Source organism: Solenopsis invicta, chromosome 2 (genome assembly GCF_016802725.1).
Source record: "Solenopsis invicta isolate M01_SB chromosome 2, UNIL_Sinv_3.0, whole genome shotgun sequence".
NCBI classification, from domain to species: domain Eukaryota; kingdom Metazoa; phylum Arthropoda; class Insecta; order Hymenoptera; family Formicidae; genus Solenopsis; species Solenopsis invicta.
The window spans coordinates 25,103,726-25,126,257 of NC_052665.1; the positions used below are offsets into that span (position 1 = coordinate 25,103,726).

The following is a 22,532-nucleotide window of genomic DNA, read 5'->3' on the forward strand; positions in this document are numbered from 1 at the left end:
TAAGTGAACATTCAAAATGGCCGAGCTTGTCGGCATAAGTGAGAGACATGAGTACCAACATAACGCCACAAAAAGATCGAAATTCGAATATACGTAACCCGCGAAAATTCAAAATTCGCGATACTTTTTGAACACACCTCGTATATATATATATATATATATATATATATATATATATTGTGACGGTGCAACTTGCGTTCATTGTCCGTCACAAGGGCCATATGGCCTGACTGCGAAGCGCGAAACGGATGCTGCGTCCTTCCGGCTCGGGAGCGGGCGTGATTCCGTTGGCGCGACCGTTTAAGTGTGTGTGTTCGTCTTTATGCCATCCCTGCGCCCACTATTAATTTCAAGTGAGCGGTAGATCCGTCGAGGAGAAAGACGGTGACTGCGGAAAAACATTTTGTACGGGTAAAACGTCTCGTCCACCCAGAGGCACCGGAAAGGAAGCAAGAATCCAAGAACATCGCCGAAGAATTTACGGAGCATCCCGAAACGCGGGGGCTCGCAGGTTGTACCGCTCACACTGTCCTTTTCGTTTGCCGCCGAACAAAAACCTTGTCTGTCAGAAGTTAATTTTTCAGGAATGGCAAAGTTACAATTTCGCAGGCGGAAGTTGTGCAAAGCTAAAAAGCAAAAACAAGAACGAGGCGAGATCGAGGACCGTACAGAGGAGGCATCGCGGGCCTGAAGCGGCGGCCATCTGAGATAAAGCCGGCCGATATCAATTCCCGGGAAAGCCGAGAATCACCTGCTGTATTTGGGCCTCGCGCGCTATCAACGTCAGAAGCGCAGAACGATAGAATAATGCGCACACCACCAGGATCTAGCCGCCTGATAACAGCCAATGTAGAAGCGGCAGCGGCGATAAGTGGGGCGCAACACCGCGGGCCTCCCGCAGGATCGAGGATCGATGCTCACTTGTGCTGTGAGCGTGTCCCAAGCTGGAGAGCCGAACACCAAAGGCTAAGTCACAAGAGGACGCAGAAAGAGGTTCCGTGCCGCGCCGAAGGGTGAGACGAGCGCAACTCAAGTATTGTAAAGTCACCGATTTTGCGAACGAGGACGAGTGACGTCGCGACTGACAGGGTTAAATAGAGTCCACTCGTATTTGCGTGTAATATCGTAAGCGTAGCCATTGGTACAGCCGCGACGTTGCTCGTCCGATCTCGCCATATTAATGCAGTTTCTTTAGTTTCGGTATTTGCGCCTGTATCGTCACAGCCAAGCGTCGTTGTGTTGTAAGTTTATGTAATTGTAGGTGCGTGAGTTTTGTCTGATTTTGCGGGTTGAACGTAGCTTGATTACGGTAGTAGCGGTGAGAGAAAACGCAAGATCCTTTGGCTAGCGTGTGCATAACTCTCTTCGCGGAATTCCGCCTTGATGTGTGCACCTTCTCCCGCGGCGACCGCCTCGCCGAGGCGATTGAATCGTTACGCTTGTGACTGCGGTACGAGATCGGCCGATTACTAAGCCGCTTCGAGTAACATTCCGCGAATCTGTATCGCATTCCTCACGCGGGTAAACCGCGTGCAAAATTTTGTAGTTTACTAACCCGAAAACTCTAAATATACGTTGTTATTCTGTTTGTTAATTCTGGCCTCGTTATTCTGCGATTCTCCCTCGCTCCCCCGATCACCACCTGACCGCACCGACCCACGCCTCTACCGACTTAGCGGGGAGCTGCCGGATGGTCGTGTCGTCACCGCTCACGGCTAGTACGTTAATGTAGAGTCGCGAAATTAATGAGCCGAAAAGAGTGGCACGCTCTCTCGTGCCTGGCGCCCAATACTGTCCGCTGACAATTATTTGAGAGAAATAAATACCGCGTTCCTGAGATCCGCCTTGAGCGGGCTACTGAAATTTGTGTCAGGTGCGTAAAGACACTGTCACTATATATATATATATATATATATATATATATATATATATATATATATATACACGACTCAAAAAAAAATAGGGAACACTTTCCAGACACCAAAAATTAGGCTATTTTCAAATGACTGTAACTCGGTGAAAAATCATCGTAGATAAAAAATAAAAAAAGCATTTTGAAGCTTGAAGATCGAGCTTTAACGTTCTACCAGCAGATTTTTAAAATTCTTTTAACTTCCTTATCTTATGCAGTAAAAAAGCACACCTTGTTTTGTTTGTTAAAATTTCGTATTTTTGACACTTTGCAGATCGACCAACAAATTTTTTTCGAATAATTCAAGTAAAATTTCATAAACAACAACTTTTTACCTATAAAAAGGTTTTCTTTAAATTTCTCTACGATTTTTTTTGACCGAGTTACGCAACTTTGAAGCTAAACCTGCATTTTATACAAATGATATCCGTACTCCGTGAAAAATCATCGTAGACAAAAAATAAAAAAATCATTTTAAAGCTCGAAGTTTCAGCTTTAACATGCTATAAATGGTTTTCAAAAATTTTCTCAATTTTTTAGTAGTATGCCCCAAAAAAGATACACTGTTTTTTCCTTAAAATAACGTATTTTTAACAGCCTGTAGCTCAATAAAAAAATTTTTGTCGACAAATCCAATGCAAGTGTCATAAAGTATGACATTTTCTCTACAAAATGCTTTTTTTTTAATTTTTTCTACGATTTTTTTTGACCGAGTTACAAGACTTCAAAGATATACATTTTTTACAGTACATTTTTCCGAAAAATGACGTCTACCGCCGACATTAGCATTACCCAATGTGCACCACGTGGAGGTTGTCGGTCGGATTTTTGCACATCGTGTGTGTGTGTGTGTGTGTGTGTGTGTGTGTGTGTGTGTGTGCGTGTGTGCGTGCGTGCGTGCGTGCGTGCGTGCGTGCGTGTGTACGTGTGTGTGTATGTGTGTGTGTGTGTGTGTGTGTGTGTGTGTGTGTGTGCGTGTGTGTATCGCAGCAGAGATAAGGAGCCCACAGTTCGTCACTTCTGCACTATTTAACGACTCCAAACCCTCTTTACTGTGTACTCGTATATGTGTATGTGTGTGCATGTGTGTGTGTGTGTGTGTGTGTGTGTGTGTGTGTGTGTGTGTGTGTGTGTGTGTGTGTGTATTACTGCAGAGATAAGGATCCCGCAGTTCGTCACTTTTGCAGTATTTAATGATTCCAAACCCTCTTTACTGTGTATGTGTATATGTGTGTGTATCACAGCAGAAATAAGAACACCGCAGTTTGTCACTTCTGCCGTATTTAATGACTCCAAACCCTCTCTGCTGTGTGTGTATTCGCTCGCGCGCATGAGAGTTCAATAGTGTGTATTTCCTCCTCTTTGATCAGTTACTGCTTGCAAGCGTTCTCGCATATTTATACATTTTGTAATACATCTTGTGGAATGTTGTGCCAAAATTCCGTTAAAATTTCTCCCAATTTTTCTAAATTTCGCGGCTGTTCCTTGCGACGCCTTAATCGTCGTTCCATTTCATCCCAAATGTGCTCGATTGGATTTAAGTCCGGGCTATTGGTGGGATGATTTAACAGTCTAATTGCGTGTCGTTGAAAAAAACGTCGCGTTAAATTCGCTGTATGAGGTCGAGCGTTGTCCTGCATGAAAATAAAGTTCCGACAAGTTCGATTTAATAGCAAAACGTGTGGTCGTAGAATATCGTTGATATAATGAACACACACGAAATACACACCATTGAACACTCATACGCGCGCGCGCATACACACATAGCAGAGAGGGTTTGGAGTCATTAAATACTGCAAAAGTGACGAACTGCGGGGTCCTTATCTCTACAGTAATACACACACACACACACACACACACACATGCACACACATACACATATACGAGTACACAGTAAAGAGGGTTTGGAGTCGTTAAATAATGCAGAAGTGACGAACTGTGGGCTCCTTATCTCTGCTGTGATACACACACACACACACACACACACACACACACACACACACACACACAATGTGCAAAAATCCGACCGACAACCTCCACGTGGTGCACATTGGGTAATGCTAATGTCGGCGGTAGACGTCATTTTTCGGAAAAATGTACTGTAAAAAATGTATATCTTTGAAGTCTTGTAACTCGGTCAAAAAAAAATCGTAGAAAAAATTAAAAAAAAGCATTTTGTAGAGAAAATGTCATACTTTATGACACTTGCATTGGATTTGTCGAGAAAAATTTTTTTATTGAGCTACAGGCTGTTAAAAATACGTTATTTTAAGGAAAAAACAGTGTATCTTTTTTGGGGCATAGTACTAAAAAATTGAGAAAATTTTTGAAAACCATTTATAGCATGTTAAAGCTGAAACTTCGAGCTTTAAAATGGTTTTTTGATTTTTTATCTACGATGATTTTTCGCGGAGTACGGATATCATTTGTATAAAATGCAGGTTTAGCTTCAAAGTTGCGTAACTCGGTCAAAAAAAATCGTAGAGAAATTTTAAGAAAACCTTTTTGTAGGTAAAAAGTTGTTGTTTATGAAATTTTACTTGAATTATTCGAAAAAAATTTGTTGGTCGATCTGCAAAGTGTCAAAAATACGAAATTTTAACAAACAAAACAAGGTGTGCTTTTTTACTGCATAAGATAAGGAAGTTAAAAGAATTTTAAAAATCTGCTGGTAGAACGTTAAAGCTCGATCTTCAAGCTTCAAAATACTTTTTTTATTTTTTATCTACGATGATTTTTCACCGAGTTACAGTCATTTGATAATAGCCTAATTTTTGGCGTCTGGAAAGTGTTCCCTATCTTTTTTTGAGTAGTGTATACATATATATATATTGGGGAGACCGGGGCAAATCGTTAGACCGTTTTTTCTTTTGTGTCTCCTGAGTCCTATATTAATTAAAAAATAAAAAAACATGAGCCGGTTTAAAAGGTTGAACCTTCCCTTTCACAATGCCGATATAAATAGAACATGCAAATGTACTTGCTTTAAAGTACATATAAAAATGTCGACCAGTGTCAAGAATTAAGAATAGTTCCAAGCCCGGGGTAATTCGTAACTAGTCCGGGAATATTCCGAAATTTGTATTTTAAGTTGAAATTCTGTAAAAAAGCTGTTGTTAAGACTTTCTTTTATTTAAAAAAGGATGTAGGTATACAAAAAACAAATGCAAACATACACGTTCGCATGTTCTTTTATGCCATCGGTGTGACAGATTTCCTAACCTTACAAGTGTCAATCTTTAACGCTTTATAACTTTTTACCTGCTTAAGAGCGACGATTTTATATTCATATTCATGTTCTATGTATTAAAAGACACAATTTTATCATGTTTGAACTAAATCAATGAAGAACTTTACCTCAATGTTTAACTCTGCGTAGTGCAAACGTTCGTAACACAGCCAAAAGGTTAGGATTACTACCCAACTTAGGTTAGGCGCTGCAATCAGTATTAACGAATCGCCTCGGTGCTCAGTATTACGAATAGCCCCAACATCAAGTGTGCGCATTATTGCGTATGATCGACAAAAATAGACATCACACAGCAAAAAGTAAACACGAAATGTTTCAAATACGTTCAACTGGACACGATACATTCAAAGTTTTCAAAAAAACCTTATTATCTTATTTAAATTTCGAAGAAATGCCGACTATCAGAAATTACTTCGACTGTCGCAAAACACATTTTTCATTACTACGACTTCAATATGACGCCGTTACCAACAAATCTTTGTTAGCAACATCGTTACATTAAGACGTGTTTACAGTATTTAAAGTAAATTTTTAACATGTACCCATAAAAAGATATTTCAAATTATCGAATTACTCTGTCTAACGATTTGCCCCGGTCTACCTTATACATATTACAAATATGTTATTGGACCAATAGTGTAACAATACAATGATAGTAAAAAAACCTTCTTCGGTCGTAACTAGGTCTTAGTGCTTATATTTATTTATGTGATTTTATATACTTTTCCGAATTCAGCCAAAAGGTGCGCCGAATTAATTTTCGGTCATAAGACAGCATGTCGAATAAGAATTAGTAATATCACAATTTATATTAAATTAAATAATTTAATATAATACTTGATGCTGATTTGCATCTATATACCCATTCCCCCTCTGAAAAAACTGTAAGAAATTTATTTCGAAAAATAACACCCCACCCAAGGTTCGAACCTGGCACCTACGGTCCCGGTGTTTTACCACCTCGACCACTGGGGCACAGTGATACTTCTCGCAATATTGGTATATGAGTGACAACGCATTCTAGGCGCTTGATTCAAATTACAAATATGTTATTGGATCGATAATGTAACAACACAATGATAGTAAAAAAGCCTTCCCTCTATTTCTATCCTTATCACTCTGTCCCACACTCTCCCATCTCCTATCACATAGTCTAATACAGACTCCGCTCTTGCCCCTGCGTATGTCCACAGTCCTTCTTCATCCCCCTTTCCACAACCATTGAAGATGTACCAGCCCACCTCCTCCAACTTTTCAATAAACAATCTTCTCTCTTTATTTATCTTTTTGTCCTTTGATTTTCTCCCCTCTTTTTTTCCCCTCTCATCCCTTTCCTCCCACCAACCTCCCAGTTTTCCTGTCCTTGCGTTAAAGTCCCCCCTTCCCCCAGTATTGTTCTGACTCCACCTCTCTTATCTTCCACCCAGTCTTTAATTTTTTCCCATTTCTCCTCCATATCTCCATTAACATATACCCCTATAACTCTCCACTTCTTCCTCCTTATTCTAATAATTTTTGTTATTATCTCTTCTACTTCCTCTTGTTCCCCCTCCTCTACCGTATCTATTTCCTACCTTATACCTACTAACATTCCCCCAATTGCTCTTCCTTTCTTGTTTCTACTTTTAGCCATTTGCACCTTCCATCTAAACTCTCTTGGCAGCTTACCCCTTATTCTGTCCCACCCCTTTTTTTCCAACCACGTTTCCATAAATATTAACACATCCCAATCCTTAATCCTCTTCCAAAAATCCCTATCCTTGTCCTCGATCCCTGCTACATTCCAAAACGCTATTTTTACTTGTCCCCCTTCTCCATTTTTATTTCGCTCTCTCCGTTGTCCTTCTCCCCTACCGATCCTCCTTTCCTCCTTCACCCCTCCTCTCCACTCCCTTCATCTCATTTCCCCCCCTCTCCATCCAACTCTCCCACTATCCTCTCTTCCCCATGTCCCCCTCCATCTGCCCCTTCTTCCCCCTTCCCACGACTTTTTTTCCCCTCCGCTCTCTCTGTTTTTTCTCATTCTATCCCTCAGCGTCTCCCCCTCCTCATTCCAAAACCACCATTCTCCATCAATCCTCACTCTATTATTTCCTATAGCTATTTTTGCACCTTTTCTCTCTTTTGACCTAGCCACCTTTTTCAACTTCCATCTAATCTGTCTCTCCTTCCATGTTAGATCCTCCTCTATCTAAAAATTTTCCCCCCTTAGCCCTCCTTTCTTACTCATAACCTCCCTTTTGTCTTCCTCTGATTTTATAGTCACTATCGCCATTTCCCCCCCATTCCTCCCTTCCCGTCTTAATCACCCTTATTTCCTCTATCTCTACTTCCGGCGTTATCTTTTTAAATATCTTCCCCATTTTACTCTTTACCTCCTTTCCTTCCCCCTTGTATCTCGTTTCTACAATGTTTCTTCTTTTTCTCTCCTTTCTATCCCACATCATCTCTATAAAGTATTTAAGTGTTCCGTTTCCAATTAATTTCAATTATTTTAACGCAAAAGTGTAATTACGCAGACATGTAGTTTTAAACTATATGTCTGCATAATTACATTTTTTGGCAATATTTTTATAAATATATTTTTGAACGTTGACAAACATTTCTTGGGGAAAAGAAACTATTTTTTTCCTCTGCAAAATGTTGCATAGAATATTTAAAGTTTTTTTAATAATTTTTACAGTACATACAAATATACATATCTATATTCCTTACACATTAAGAGCCACTAATATAAGACTTTTAAAATTTACTAAAATTTACAATATGTATAAATACACGTATAAATCTACTATTTAATTGACCGGCCGCTCAATTAAAACGCTCCGATTGGCTGACTAAATCAAACCTCCCACCCCAAACCCACCGGGCGCAACGGGTATATATAAGGACCACCACAACCGAAGGGAGCTTAATATTGGAGCTTTCAGCCCTGATAATGCAAGCTGCAATGTTTGCGAAACGTCGGCAAAGTGCCCAACATGCACGTGGCATCCATCCGGAAACCCTCTCGATTAACGATATCAATGGCCACGAAAGCCTCAAGACTGGAATAAAACGCCTTCACGAAGAAGTTATTCTAGGATCGGTAAACTTATTTACCAAACTCAGGAAGTCCTTGCACGTCCAACTATGTTCCTTAGCATTTTTTAAACGGTGCCGTGACCATCGAGTGGTATCCAAATGCTTTCAATTAAAAAACCCTTTGCTTATCTCCATCCAGGCAAAAGTTATCCTTCGACAAGCATCCCTACGGTTAGTCAAGGAAAGGATCTCGGCAACCAAAAGAAATATAGCTAGTATCTCCCAAAAGCTTCTTGGATTACACCTCTTTCTTGCTGACTCACTAAAGCCGGAGCTGTGGCAAACACTGGACCGTATTACACACGAACAAGCCGTCTGTTCTGCCGAGGTGAGAAAACAAAAACAGGAGGAGAAATACAAGAAGATCTCTCTACAAGCTAGATCCCCACTTCCAACATACACAGTTAAGAACCTCAGCAGTCATGTCCTGTCTCCATCCGAAGTGTCTGTACTTTCAAAAAGACACAATTTTGCTGTCACCCCCACAAGCATTCCTACGGAAGAAATTATCAGCCAAATTGAGACGGCTATCTTCCGCCTCCCACCCGAAGCAAGCAACGACATTAGACAACGAGCAGTCAACATCCTCCGCAAGGCTAAACCACCCAGCCAAAACATCAGCAGAGAAGAACGCTTGACACTCTGGAATTTGAGACAGAACAACAACATTCTAATCCTACCGGCGGATAAAAGGAATGCCACAGTGGTACCTACAATGGACAAAGAAGATTATTGTAATAAGATTAATGTTATGTTTTTGGATTGCAGCGTTTATAGAAAACTGAAACGGAACCCGACATCCACCATAGAAAAAAAAAAACACCCGTTCTGCTCAAGAATTCAGGCCTCCCTCCTGAAATTACCAAATACCTTACCCCTCGGGAATCGTCGGCTCTCAGATTCGGCCTCCCCAAGGTTCATAAAGAATCGGTTTTCCTTTGCCCTATCGTCAGCAATATCGGGGGACCCTCTTACTACTTGGCCCGCTACCTTACCAAACCACTTCAAAAACTTACTGGTCTCAATGGATCTCACATCAAGAATTCTATTGATTTTGTGAACAAAATTGCAAAGATCAAAACAAAACCCAATGACATCCTGGTAAGTTTTGATATGGTTTCATTGTTCACAAATGTCCCGGTCCAGAATACGTTGGATATTATCAAAAAGTTTGACAAACTGTCGGCCAACTTCTTCCCACTAATAGAACATTGTCTAACCTCGACCTATTTCCAGTTTCAAGGAGAGTTCTTTGAACAAACTTCTGGAGCAGCAATGGGATCCCTTGTTTCACCCATTTTTGCAAACATTTTCATGGAACATCTCGAAGACAAAATTCTGAAAAACGCACCCCTCAAACCTTCCACGTGGTTCCGATACGTAGATGACACATTTGTTATATGGAGCCACGGCAAAAAAACTCTCCCACCCTTCCTCGTTTTTCTCAACGCCCAACACCCAAACATTAAGTTTACAATGGAGGTAGAACAGGAAAACCAAATTCCCTTCTTACGTGTTGGTTCAAAGAAACGGAGATGGTACCTTAAGCTATCGAGTTTACCAAAAACCAACCCACACTGATCGATATCTTCACGCAACCTCCCATCACCATCCGTCACAAAAGAATTCAGTTATCAGCTCATAGGTATACAGAGCTCTCACAGTTTCTGAACCAACGTTCCTGGATGAGGAGTTACAACATCTTAATCAGACCTTGACTAGGAATGGGTACAATAATAAGAACATTAATCAGATAACCAAGAGATTGAAGAACAAGATCTCCAGTCCCAACGACACCAAAACTTTGGATGAAGAAAGAGAAAGGAAAATGATGGCTGTCCTTCCGTATCTTCAAGGTACAACAGAGCGCATAGGCAGAATTTTGAGTAAGCATAACATCAGAGTAATCTTCAAATTCCAGAAGAAAATTGCTCAATTACTCCCTAACCGCAAGGATCAAAGACCAAGCCTGGAAACGCCAGGTGTGTACAAGATATCTTGCGTCTGCGAAAAAGTGTACATAAAAGAAACCGGGAGAAAGATCAGTACACGGATCAAGGAACACCAGAGGTGTGCCAAATACAGCCACTTTTCGCAATCAGCCTTGGCGGAACATTCGATGGAGACTGGACATGCCGTGCAATGTGATAAGTCTACCATGTTGTACCCCGTCACAAGGCTACTTCGCCAGAAAATATCTCGAAGGTCTGGAAATCTTGAAACATCTAGACAACCTCAACCGCGACAAAGGCCTTCAAGTAAATTCTATTTGGCATACCGTTCTCCCGAGTTTTTTAATTGACCGGCCGATCAATCAAAACGCTCCGATTAGTTGACTAAATCAAACCCCCCACCCCAACTCCTACTGGGCCCAACGGGGATATATAAGGACCACCACAACCGAAAGGAGCTCAATATCAGAGCTCTTAGCCCTGATGATGCAAGCTGCAATGTTTGCGAAACGTCGGCAAAGTGCCCAACACGCACGTGGCATCCATCCGGAAACCCTCTCGGTTAACAAATGTAATGACTACATCTTCGGATGAAGAACGTAGAAAGCAGAAAAAAAGAGCAGCCAGCAATATTCAATGCAAACGGAATTAAACAAACTTGGAGCTCTGATACAAAATATGCCAAAAAATGACACCTTTATTCCTAATACCAATGTAACTAATACAAGCAAATTAATTGATACAGTTTTAAATTCAATTGTGAAAGATTCGTAAGTAAATTTTAATAGTATCACGATTATAATCTTTATTCAACAAAATCATATGGATTGTATAAAAATTATTGTATGAACATATAAAGCCAACCTGATTTATACTTTAAAAACCACAATGTAATATTAATTTTAAACGCAAAATAATTTGTGATCACAGTACACAATATTGTTCATAATTGTTATATTTCTTTCAGACAAAAAGGAAATTCAAATGTTGTTCCCCAACCAAAGAAGCACGCAGGTGATAACAGTCGGTCTATTGATGGCTTTATAAAGGAAATATCAGAAAATATGCAATCTATTCGTAATCATGCGCTTGATGCAACTCGCCAACCAAAGAAGCACACAAGTGATAACAGTCGGCCTATTGATGGCTTTATAAAGGAAATATCGGAAAATATGCATTCTATTCGTAATCACGCGTTTGATGCAACAAACATGCAACAGACTTGCACATACAATAACAATCGAGTCATTAAAGATAAATTAATGTGAGTATATTCAAATTTATGTTTAAATATTTCAGAATTTTATAATTGTAGACCAGACCTGTTAACGTACGGAACTGACTGTGAGGGAAACATGTACACAAGTATTAGTATTATACAAATTATCTATTTATTTAAGATTACAAAAAATAAACGTTTTGACTCACTTTGAAGTCATTCTCAGCGTATCCCTTACGGAAATGGACTATTGTAACTATTAGTAAAGTTATTAATAAAATTATTGGATTATTCGTCATAGTTTTTTCGCAGATTATTGGGACAAACTATTACACAGAACTATTGAAAAATTATTTGAGCCCAATAGTCACTACGATTATATAATCGTATAAAATACTTATTGATAAATTAATAATTTAAACGTAATTATAGTTTCCAAAAAAATATTTCTTCCTTTTCGTTCAAAAGAATTAAAAAAAAGATTAAATCTGAATTAAACATTTATGTACAAAATTTAATAATAATACAAATTGTTATTTACATGTAAAAATATAAAACTTTATGTGGAACAGCGAACCACATACACATCACATTTGAAAAAAACGAAAGCAAATATTTTTCTCGAGGTTACAACAATCAAAACTCAAAACTTTTACTGAAGTGCGATTTAGAAAGACGGTCACAATGGCGCCTAGATATAACGCCTATGGCCGCACTCGACTCACGAGAAGATCCCTCGCGGCGTGGCCACCTAGCGAAAGCCGCGTAAGCCGCGAAGGTGCAAAACAAAAAAGCTTTGAGACCATAGACATAGTATAAAGTCTATGTTTGAGACTCAAAACTAAAGCAAATCGCTCGATTTTCGAGAGCACTGCAATATGTTTTTATGTGTAAAATAACTATTAATAATTAAATGTCTTGAATTTTAACCGTATTCGGTATTTCCGAAATGATTTATAAAGATTTTTTATTTCATAAATGATATACGTTTTCAATAAACCTTTAATTAGCTATACCGAATGTGTATAAAATACTTTCATTATTCGTTTAAATATGGCTGCAATGAAAACGTATAAATATAATTTACACTCAAACTTTTATTAACATATTTAAAAAGTATATCATACCTGGATATTAAATCTTATTTTTGATACATTATTTAAAGGGATAACTTTTACAAATCATAAACGTATTTAAGAAACGTTTATTTAATTAGTATATGATAGTATTTGCACTAGCAGCAATTTTCTGCAAGACTGCTGTAAATCTTGCAGCAGATTCTTGAAAGATTTTGCCAACAGGACGTTATGATCTGCTTCCTCATTCTGTTCAATTCTTATGAAAAATTCTGTAGTCAAATTCTTGCAAAAAACTTGCACATATCTGTTGGCAGATTCTTGTAAGAAACTTGAATGTATCTGCTGTAAATTTTGCAGTAGATTCTTGAAAGATTTTGCCAACAAGACGTTATGATCTGCTTCCTCATTCTGTTCAATTCTCCTGAAAGATTTTGCAGTCAAATTCTTGCAAGAAATTTGTATATCTGCTGCAAAATTTGTAAAATTCTGTTACCAGCATATTTTAATATAGCCTTAAAATGGGTTAAAAAAAGATTAAATTTGAATTAAACATTTCATTTATGTACAAGATTAAACAACAATACAAATTGTTATTTACATGTAAAAATATAAAATTTTATGTGGAACACCGTTTCACACAAACATCATATTTTAAAAGAATGAGAGCGAGTTTTTTTCTCAAGCAGCTCATATAAGAGCTCAGTGAAGTGTGAACTGGACAGTTACCCGCGGCGGCGCCTAGATATAACGCCTGTGGCCGCACTCGACTCATGAGAAGATCTTCCGCGACGTGGCCACCTAGCGGTGGCACCAGCGCTCACTTGTTAAATCCATTTCATTCTGAAATTGTTATAAACCTTGCAACAGATTTTTCTGCCGCTGATTAAGCAGAATCTGTACAATATCTGCACAAGAACTGCGCGCCATTTCTGTTGTAAGAAACTTACAGAAATCTGATGATCATATTTGTGCAATATTTGCACAAGATCTGCACGCTACTTCTATTAAAAGAATCTTATGTCATTCTGCTGAAAAACTTTGCTAGACCGTTTACAGACTGCAGTTCCGGGAAGAATCTGCTTCAAGTTAGCTCAATATTTGTACCAAGTTTCTGCAAACAGTACTTGTTTATATACAAGTACAGTGCACGAATATTAAAGCAGTCGGCTAGCAATCTGTCAGCATGGCTCTTTGGAAATAATCTTCAGCACATCTGACACAATTCTACTGCAATTAACTGCACGCAGATTCTGTCCTGCAGAAAATTGCAGAAAATGCTACTAGGGTGATAGTATTTCTATATGTGTTATAAACATAAATACATTTCTGGCATTTTATAAACCACTTTTTAAACGTATAAAATACGTTCCGTATTATATATACGTAATAAGAACAATTATTATAAATGTGAATTGCACTAACGTATAAAAACCATTTTACCTATATACATATCTGCCACATACCTATATCTGTTTTATACCATACTTGCGTTTAATAAACGTATATAAAACGATCAAGTTCTTATTAGGCTTATTGTGAATAGTCGACTAAAAATCATATATATATATATATTTTTTTTTTTTTTTGACGTGGCAGTTTTATCTGCCTCGCCACTTCGTCTTCCGCCTAAGCGTAGCGCGAGGAGGCGCGTACGACCGGGTCGGGCACTCAGCGAGAGAGCGAAATCTCCGGCGGGACTGCGGAGCGTCTTATTTTATTTACACATTCGCGGCTTATTTTATGTAACCGTGGGCACCTCGACAAACGCCGCTTAAGAACCAGCAGCGTCGAGAGAGACCGCGACCGGAAAAGGAGAGGGCGATCGTCCAGGGCCGGCGCACAGGAAATCGCCGACGGAGAGGAGGAGACAAGACGTGGCGACAGATAAGCGCCACGCAAAAGAGGTTCGCCAGTGGCATGGCTGATGGGCAGGCTGGGGCGGACGAACGGCCAGGACGAGGGCCGTCGAATCCCGGCTGTCCATCGAGGAGGGTAGCGGCAAGGAATCGTCGCAGAAAAATTCTGCGGCTGTCGGCCGCGAGGACGACGAGAGCGACGAGGATGTCGGATATCGACGGGGACCGCACGACACCTGCGGAGACCCGACACTGTGCTACCGTGACGTCACGGCTAGATAAGGGCGGCCGCTGATAGGCTGCGCCGCTAGGGGCAAGGATATCGCGCACTCTGTGGGAGGGGTAGAGCCCATCGATCGCGCATCGAGCGCGATCTTCTCGGCTTTTGCGTGCGACCCGGCGATCCCTGCTGTGCGAAGCGTGAGCGAGCGTGCGAGATATCGGCTGGAGATATCGGGAGCGGCTATCGTCGAGTGTGCCAGGCCCGGACAAGCCCCGCGGATCGAGGAGCGGAGGAAGAACCGTGCTGAAGTCGAGGTGACCCGTCTAACCGCTGTGTAAAGCCACGAGCTGTCGGTGTCGACTGGCTCGCGTTCTGAGGTGGAGCCATTAGGTTAGTGTGCGAGTGCGTCCACCGCGTGGTAATTGAACGCATCTTGCTTCTTAGTATTTGGCTGGCTCTCCACCTCAAGACCGAGACCTCGTCAAGGCACCCAGCTGTCGGCTGCCGTGTGTGTTTTGGCGGTCCCGCCGTAGAAGTTCACGGACGACCAGCTTCCCGAGAAGCCGCAAAGCCCTCGCACACGTGCGCGAGACGTGTTACGGCCGCGATCGCACGGCCGCCCGAGCTATCGGTGCGTTGTTGCAGCGTGCGTGTTATATTAATTTTGCAGTGCGGTTCCGGCGACTGCGTTGTCGCCGGCGCGAATCTTTTAATGTCCGCACTTTTGTCTCAGAATTACGTGGCTCGCCTTAGCGGAGACTCTGCGTTCGTGTTCTTGCCGTGCCGGTCAGAGTGCGCGTGATTGGCTGCCGCGCTTCGCGCGGGACCAGTCGTCGTGATCGGCGCGTGTAGCGTAATTATGGTCTGAGTTGCAATAATTCCCGCGTCCGTCTTACTAATTTCTTTTTGTCAACTCCTTATCTCTTTGCCTTTCTTTCTTACGCTAACCGCTTTTTTTTCCCTTATTTTATTGTATGCCGTCTCTATTATGCACAGCAATATATGTGATCTCTATCTGTTATATTGGCCTGATTTTACTTAATTCTTCGCCTACCCGTTGCCTCCCGTAAAAAAGCCGCTTCGTCCCTGTCTCCGCTTCCCACCCTCTACCGGTTAGAGGAGCTAGCCGGCCGCGTGCGAGCGACGGTTTCGCGTTTCGGCATGACGCATTCTCGCGTATTGTGAATCTGTCTTTAGAGTGGAAAAGTGAACCCGGAGACGCGACCGGTATCATCGCGTCTGGCGCCCAATCTCGCGATTTGGTGCGAGCGTTTGGTGTTTCTCGGTTCGCTCGTCGCTCCCGCGCGTGTTTCGCGAGTTATTCCGGTTCACTTTTCCACTCTAAACACGGATTCACAACACGCGAGAATGCGTCATGCCGAAACGCGAAGTCGTCGCTCGCACGCGGCCAGCTAGCTCCTCTAACCGGTAGAGGGGCGGGATAGCGGAGACAGGGACGAAGCGGCTCTCTTACAGGAGGCAACGTTTAGGCGAGAAATTAAGTAAAATCGGGCCGATGTAACAGATAGAGATCACATATATTGCAGTGCATAATAGAGACGGCGTACAATAGAACAAGAAAAGAAAACAAATAGCGGTTAACGTAAGACGGAAAGACAAAGTTGGCAACAGGAATTAATAAGCCGGACGCGGGAATTATCTCAGCTCACACCGTAATTACGCCACACGCGCCGATCACGACGACTGGCTCCGCGCGACGCACGGCAGCCAATCACGCGTTCTCTGGACGGCGCGGCAAGTACGTGAACGCCGAGCCTTCGCTAAGGCGAATCCAGCAATTCCGAGACAAAGTACGCTCCGCAAAAAGAGTCGCGCCGGCGACACGCAGTCGCCTAATCCGCACTACAAAATTAATAGAACACGCGCGATACACCCATTCATCGATATCTCGGGCGGCCGTATGATCACGGCCGCAACACGACTCACGCACGTGCGCGAAGGCTTTGCGGCTTCCCGGGAAGCCGGTCGTTCGCGAGCTTCTACGGCGGGATGGCTCAAACACACGCGGCAGCCGACATCTGGGTGCCTCGACGAGGTCTCGGTCTTGAGATGGAGAGCCAGCCAAATACTAAGAAGCAAGATGAGTTCAATTGCCACGCGGTGGACGCACTCGCACACTAACCTAATGGCTCCACCTCAGAACGCGAGCCGGTCGACACCGACAGCTCGTGGCTTTACACAGCGGTTAGACCGATCACCTCAACTTCAGCACGGTTCTTCCTCCGCTCCTCGATCCGCGGGGCTTGTCCGGGCCTGGCACACTCTACGATAGCCACTCCCGATATCTCCAGCCGATATCTCGCACGCTCGCTCACGCTTCGCACAGCAGGGATCGCCGGGTCGCACGCAAAAGCCGAGGGGATCGCGCTCGATGCGCGATCGATGGGCGCTACCCCTCCCACAGGGTGAGCGATATCCTTGCACCTAGCGGCGCTGCCTATCAGCGGCCGCCCTTATCTAGCCGTGACGTCACGGTAGCACAGTGTCGGGTCTCCGCAGGTGTTGTGCGGTCCCCGTCGGCATCCGACATCCTCGTCACTCTCGTCGTCCTCGCGGCCGACAGCCGCAGAATTTCCCTGTGACGATTCCTTGCCGCTACCCTCCTCGATAGACATCCGACATTCGACGGCCCTCGTCCTGGCCGTTCGTCCGCCTTAGCCTGCCCATCAGCCACGCCACTGGCGAACCTCTTTTGCGTTTATCGGTCGCCACGTCTTGTCTCGTCCTCCTCTCCGTCGGCGGTTTCCTGTGCGCGGCCCTGGACAATCGCCCTCTCCTTTTCCTGTCGCGGTCCGTCTCACTCGCCGCTGCTGGTCCTTAGGCGACGTTTGTCGAAGTGCCCACGGTTACATGAAATAAGCCGCGAATGAGTAAATAAAATATTACGCTCCGCAGTCCCGCCGGAGGTTTCGCTCTCTCGCTGACTGCCCGGTTGTACGCGCCTCCTCGCGCTACGCTTAGGCGGAGGACGAAGTGGCGAGGTAGATAAAACTGCCACGTCACAACCCCCCCATGCCAAGCGGGACCGTGCCGGTCCGGGTGCCCCTCTGCAACCACGAGCCACCGAGGAAGGCGCCTCAAAGCGACCGAAATCTCCAGGCTGTCGGCTGCGATATCACCAGAAAAAAAATCAGACGGCACAACACAAGAAAAAATTACCGATTCGCAAAGAAAAGAAAATTGTCAACCGACAACATGGTCCAGACGACCATACCAGAAAAAAAATCGTAACGGTTAGGACGCGGCCGGGGAAACATGGTCATTCTATGGCTATTCGCTCTTTCATCTCGCGGTCCCGCCGTTTCCGGTCCCGGACGATCGGCTCCAACGCGCCTCTACGTCTATCGGGCGCTTTCGCGTCGGCGATCGGATGGGATAGGAGGAACGGAGACGGAGCAGGGCGCATTTACACCAAAACCAAAGACAGTAACATATACAAAATAGGCGTTTATTAGCGAATACCTCACCAATCGACAAAAAAACAAAAACAAACAACAACAAAAAACTATATCCATTTGTGTCCGGGCGGCCGATAGCAGCGGCTAGGGAAAAGAAGTGTTCGGACTGGCTTTCCCCCAAACAAAAAATAACAAAAATGTGGCTCTAGCGCAAATGAAAGGAAAAAAAATATTTGTGACCAGGTTAGCCCAAGCTTCCCCCGACAGCAGAAGACACGAGAAGACAGGGCAGACGCCTGCGCCTCCATCCTCCTAGGCATCCAAAGGCTCATGGTACCGCTTGAGGTCTTTCACGTGGACCTTGCCAAATATCTCCCCCGTCAGATCAGCCAACTCGTAGACTACTGTTGAGAGAATTCTTCGAATGATGAACGTGCCATGGAACTTTTTGGCCAGTTTCGCTGAGAAGTGTTGTGCGCCTGCCGATAACACGTGGTACCTTTTGAGTACCTGTTCGCCTACGTTAAATGTGACTTCGCGCCTGTGCCGATTATAGTACTTAGATTGCCGCTCTTGCGCGGCTTCCAAGTTTTCCGCGACCCACTCCCGTAACGCGTCCATCTTCCCCATATGTTCGCGCCACTCGACGGGGTGCGCTTCCTCCATCTCGACACCGACGTCGTCCTGCTCGCGATGCAAACCGACCGGTAGCGGTTCTCGGCCGTAATTAAGAAAGGCGGGGGTAGCTTGTAGAGACGTATGGTGTGCGGAATTGTACGCGAATCGAAACTCATTAATGTGGACGTCCCACTCGCGGTGATCTCGCTCTACAAACGCAGTGATCATCGTCTTTAGGACGCGATTTACCCGCTCCTCCGGGTTTGCCTGGTGATAAGGTGGCACCGTCGTATGATATAGCCCAAACCGGTCCGACATCGCACGCAAGTCTCTATTCAGGAACTCCGTTCCGTTGTCCGTCAGCAATACACGCGGCGCGCCCCAACGGAAAATCACCATCTCCTCAATTGCCTCTCTAATCCGTCGACCGGTAGCCTTACGAAGTGGACAGCACTTTATCCACTTCGTAAATAAGTCCTGCATTACGAGTAAGTAGGCGTGACCGGACTTACTCGTCGGCAACGGTCCCATAATGTCCGCGGCAACCACTGTCCACGGCGACTCGATCACGCGCTGCCCCATCAATCCTGCCGGTACGTCTTGTTCCACCTTTACTCTCTGACATACGCCGCAATGTTTAACGTAAGTCGCGATATTCCTTAGCATGCGCGGCCAGTGATATCTCGTCGCGATACGCTGATAGGTCTGCTCGACCCCCAAATGACCGGCATGCGGTGGATCGAGATTCTCTCTAATTACTGCACAGCGCGCTTCTCGCGGCAACACGCGTTTCCACCTATCGCGATCCTCCACGACCTCCGCCATCAAGCGCGACTTTCTAAAATACATCCCGTCGTTGTGCATTCGCCATTCCGGGTAACGTCGCGGGTGGCGTGCTATCTCCTCGACCTTCGAGTTGTACCACGCGTCATTCGTCACGACCGCAGCGCAAAAATCCGTTTCTTCGCCTTCGTACAGTCTCGAAAGTGCATCCGGCACGTGATGCATCGCACCTTTTCTATGCTCTATCACGTAATCATATTCGAGGAGCTCGTGTGCCCACCGCGCCAGACGACCCGTCGGGTTTTTTAAATTGTGTAGCCACCTGAGGCTACTATGCTCCGTTATAATTGTAAACCGATGTCCTTCTAGATAGGGACGAAACTTTTTGACAGCCCACACGATAGCCAGACATTCCAACTCCGTGGTGGAATATTTTCTTTCCGCTTTCGATAACGCGCGGTCTGCGTAGGCAATTACATGTTCCGCGTCCCCATTTTTCTGCGCTAACACCGCGCCTAACCCTACGGAACTTGCATCGGTTTGCAGTAAAAGTGGTAAATCAAAGTCCGGACACGATAGCGTGGGTGGGGAGGTCAAACAAAATTTAATTGACTCAAAAGCTTGCTTTTGAGTCTCCCTCCACACCCAAGAGCGATTCTTCTTCAGAAGACTCGTAAGCGGTTCCATCCGCGTCGCGCATTGCGCTACAAATCGCCTTTATCAAGACGCCATTCCGATGAACCGATGCAGTTGTTTAACGTTTCGCGGCGGAGGGTACTGCACGATAGCGGCGGTCTTCTCTGGATCGACCGTCACCCCTTCCTTTTGCAACGAGAAAACCAAGATATTTCACTTGGGATCGACAGAATTTACTTTTCTCCCGGTTGATCGTGAGCCCCGCGTCTCTAATATGCGCAAATACTTTGCCCAACCACGTAAGATGTTCCCCGAAAGTCCGTGTCACAACAACGATATTATCGAGGTACGCGAATTCATGCGGTTCCATCTCCGGACCTATTAAACGATCTAGAAGCCTTTGAAACGTTGCGGCCGCTCCCGTTAGGCCATACGGCATCCGCGTAAATTGAAAGAGTCCTTTGCTCGGTACCGTAAACGCGGTGTATTCTTTACTACTTTTCTCTAACGGGATCTGCAAGTAAGCCTGGCTAAGGTCGATGGTGGAAATGTAACCGGCTGGCCGAAGTTTATCCAAAATCGCATTCATGTACGGCAGGGGGTACGCGTCCTTTTTTGATATCTCGTTTAACCGGCGAAAGTCTAAGCAAAAGCGATACGTGTTGTTCGGTTTCTTGATCATTACGATGGGTGTCGACCACGAGCTATTCGAGGGTTCGATTATACCGGACTCAATCATTGAATCGACCTCGGCATAGATCGCTTCCTGTACCCTTGGCGACACCGGGTAATAACGCTGTTTAATAGGCGCGTGCCCCCCGACATCTATACGGTGTTCCGTTAGCGACGTCGCTCCGAGTTTCGCGGGAACGTCCGATATCTCCGACGCTAAAAATTCCGATAACCGCGCGCTCTCCTCAGCCGACAGCTCCCTTAATCCGACCTGTAGCGTTGCGCGTTCGCGAGCAGTAGGCGTCACCCCCTCTCTTGGTGGGGGCGCCACGATATCGGCCGCTTCGTTAGGCGTCGAATCCCGCAAGCTTCCCCCCTGCTCGGTGGGGTCTTCCCCCGACCCATGCTCGGGCCCAGTATCTCCTTGCGCGAGCGCTGCCGACAGCGAGCTCGTGGTCTCGATTTCCAGGGGATATTGTCGCGTAATGTCATCCGCGAATCCCCAGGTACTTCTCGCAAAATTAACCATAACACCGAAGGCTGTCAAAAAGTCCATACCTAATATACACGGTAACGCTAACGTTCGCAACGCGTACGCGCTCAAAGTACGCGTGCGGTTTTCAATTTCGAGAGGCACCTCGACCTCCCCCCTCACCCGCGTCGTCTGGCTGGTCGCAGTTGTCACGCGGCGGTCCCTAGCCTGACGAAACCGATATCCCAACGATTGCACTAATTCAATAGCGGCCGGACCTAAAAACGTACGACTCGACCCGGAATCCAACAGAGCGCGAAGCTCATTCCCCGATATCTTAACACGAATAAAGGAGAGGTATGATTCCCTCGCCCCGAACGAATTACAAACGAAATCTGCGCGTACCGGTATCACGACATTATTGGGGGATGCATTGCCAGGAGTCGCGTTTTCCCCCTCCGCTGACTCCCTTAGGCGTTTCCCGCACAATCTGGGCACGTACGCAACGTCACTCCCGCCTTGCCGCATCGATAGCAATGAGTGCGCGGAGCGGATTTGCAGTCACGCGCAAAGTGGCCCGTCTGATCGCAATTCCAGCATTTGCCGGGATTGCTACGGGGTGGCGGTCGGAGGGCCTGACACGGCGGTGGTCGACGCGGACGCGGCGGTCGCAGCGTCACTGCGAGCCTTGGCTTTCTTCCCCCTCCCCGCGCATGACGCTCCTTCACTCTCATCTAGGCCCAATATCTCTAATGCCGCGAGAGTATCATTTAATTTTCCTCCTCGTCTCCCCTCTTTTGAAGGACGATAAGCTAGATCGGGAAATAATGATCGCTCCGGCGGTGGAGGTGCTTGATAACTTAAGGCTGCCCGACAAGAACTTTCCGCTCGCGCCGCCAATAACTCGAGTGAATCTAAATCGGTGACCGAATCGCGCGGCACCATGGTCTGCAAGCGCGGCAACATGTGGCGGTGTGCGTACCCGATCTTCTCCTCCTGACTCTATGGGGGTGAGAGACGGTCAAAAAGCGCATTCAGACACGTCAGATAGTCCACGACCGTTCCGCGCTCGCCCTGGGTACGTCGCATTATTTCGTCCCGCAAGGCGAACTGGAAGTTGGGATCCCCGAATCGCGCACGCCACGCCGCCTTGAACGTACCCCACGTCATCAATTTCGCGCGCTTAGCACGGAACCAATGAAGCGCGACACCCGATAGGAAGAACGGTAGGCACCGCAATATGTCCGCATCGTCGACCGGTATCAACTCGCGGCCCTCCTCAATCCGTAATAAAAAGGTTTCCGCGTCCTCCCCCCGCGCGCCGGAAAACTTTAAATTCCAACGCCGCATGATATTG

The 22,532-nt window shown here is 45.0% G+C and overlaps 1 protein-coding gene across 1 annotated transcript; it reads left to right on the forward strand.

The window, feature by feature from the left end:
• The first annotated feature begins 807 nt into the window (after positions 1-807).
• Positions 808-11,245, forward strand: LOC113005247. The gene is made up of 6 exons (XM_039446190.1): positions 808-993; positions 8,386-8,952; positions 9,024-9,347; positions 9,483-9,728; positions 9,892-10,504; positions 11,166-11,245. The coding sequence occupies exons 1-6, from the start codon at positions 808-810 to the stop codon at positions 11,243-11,245; spliced, it is 2,016 nt and encodes a 671-aa protein (XP_039302124.1).
• The last annotated feature ends 11,287 nt before the right edge of the window (positions 11,246-22,532 follow it).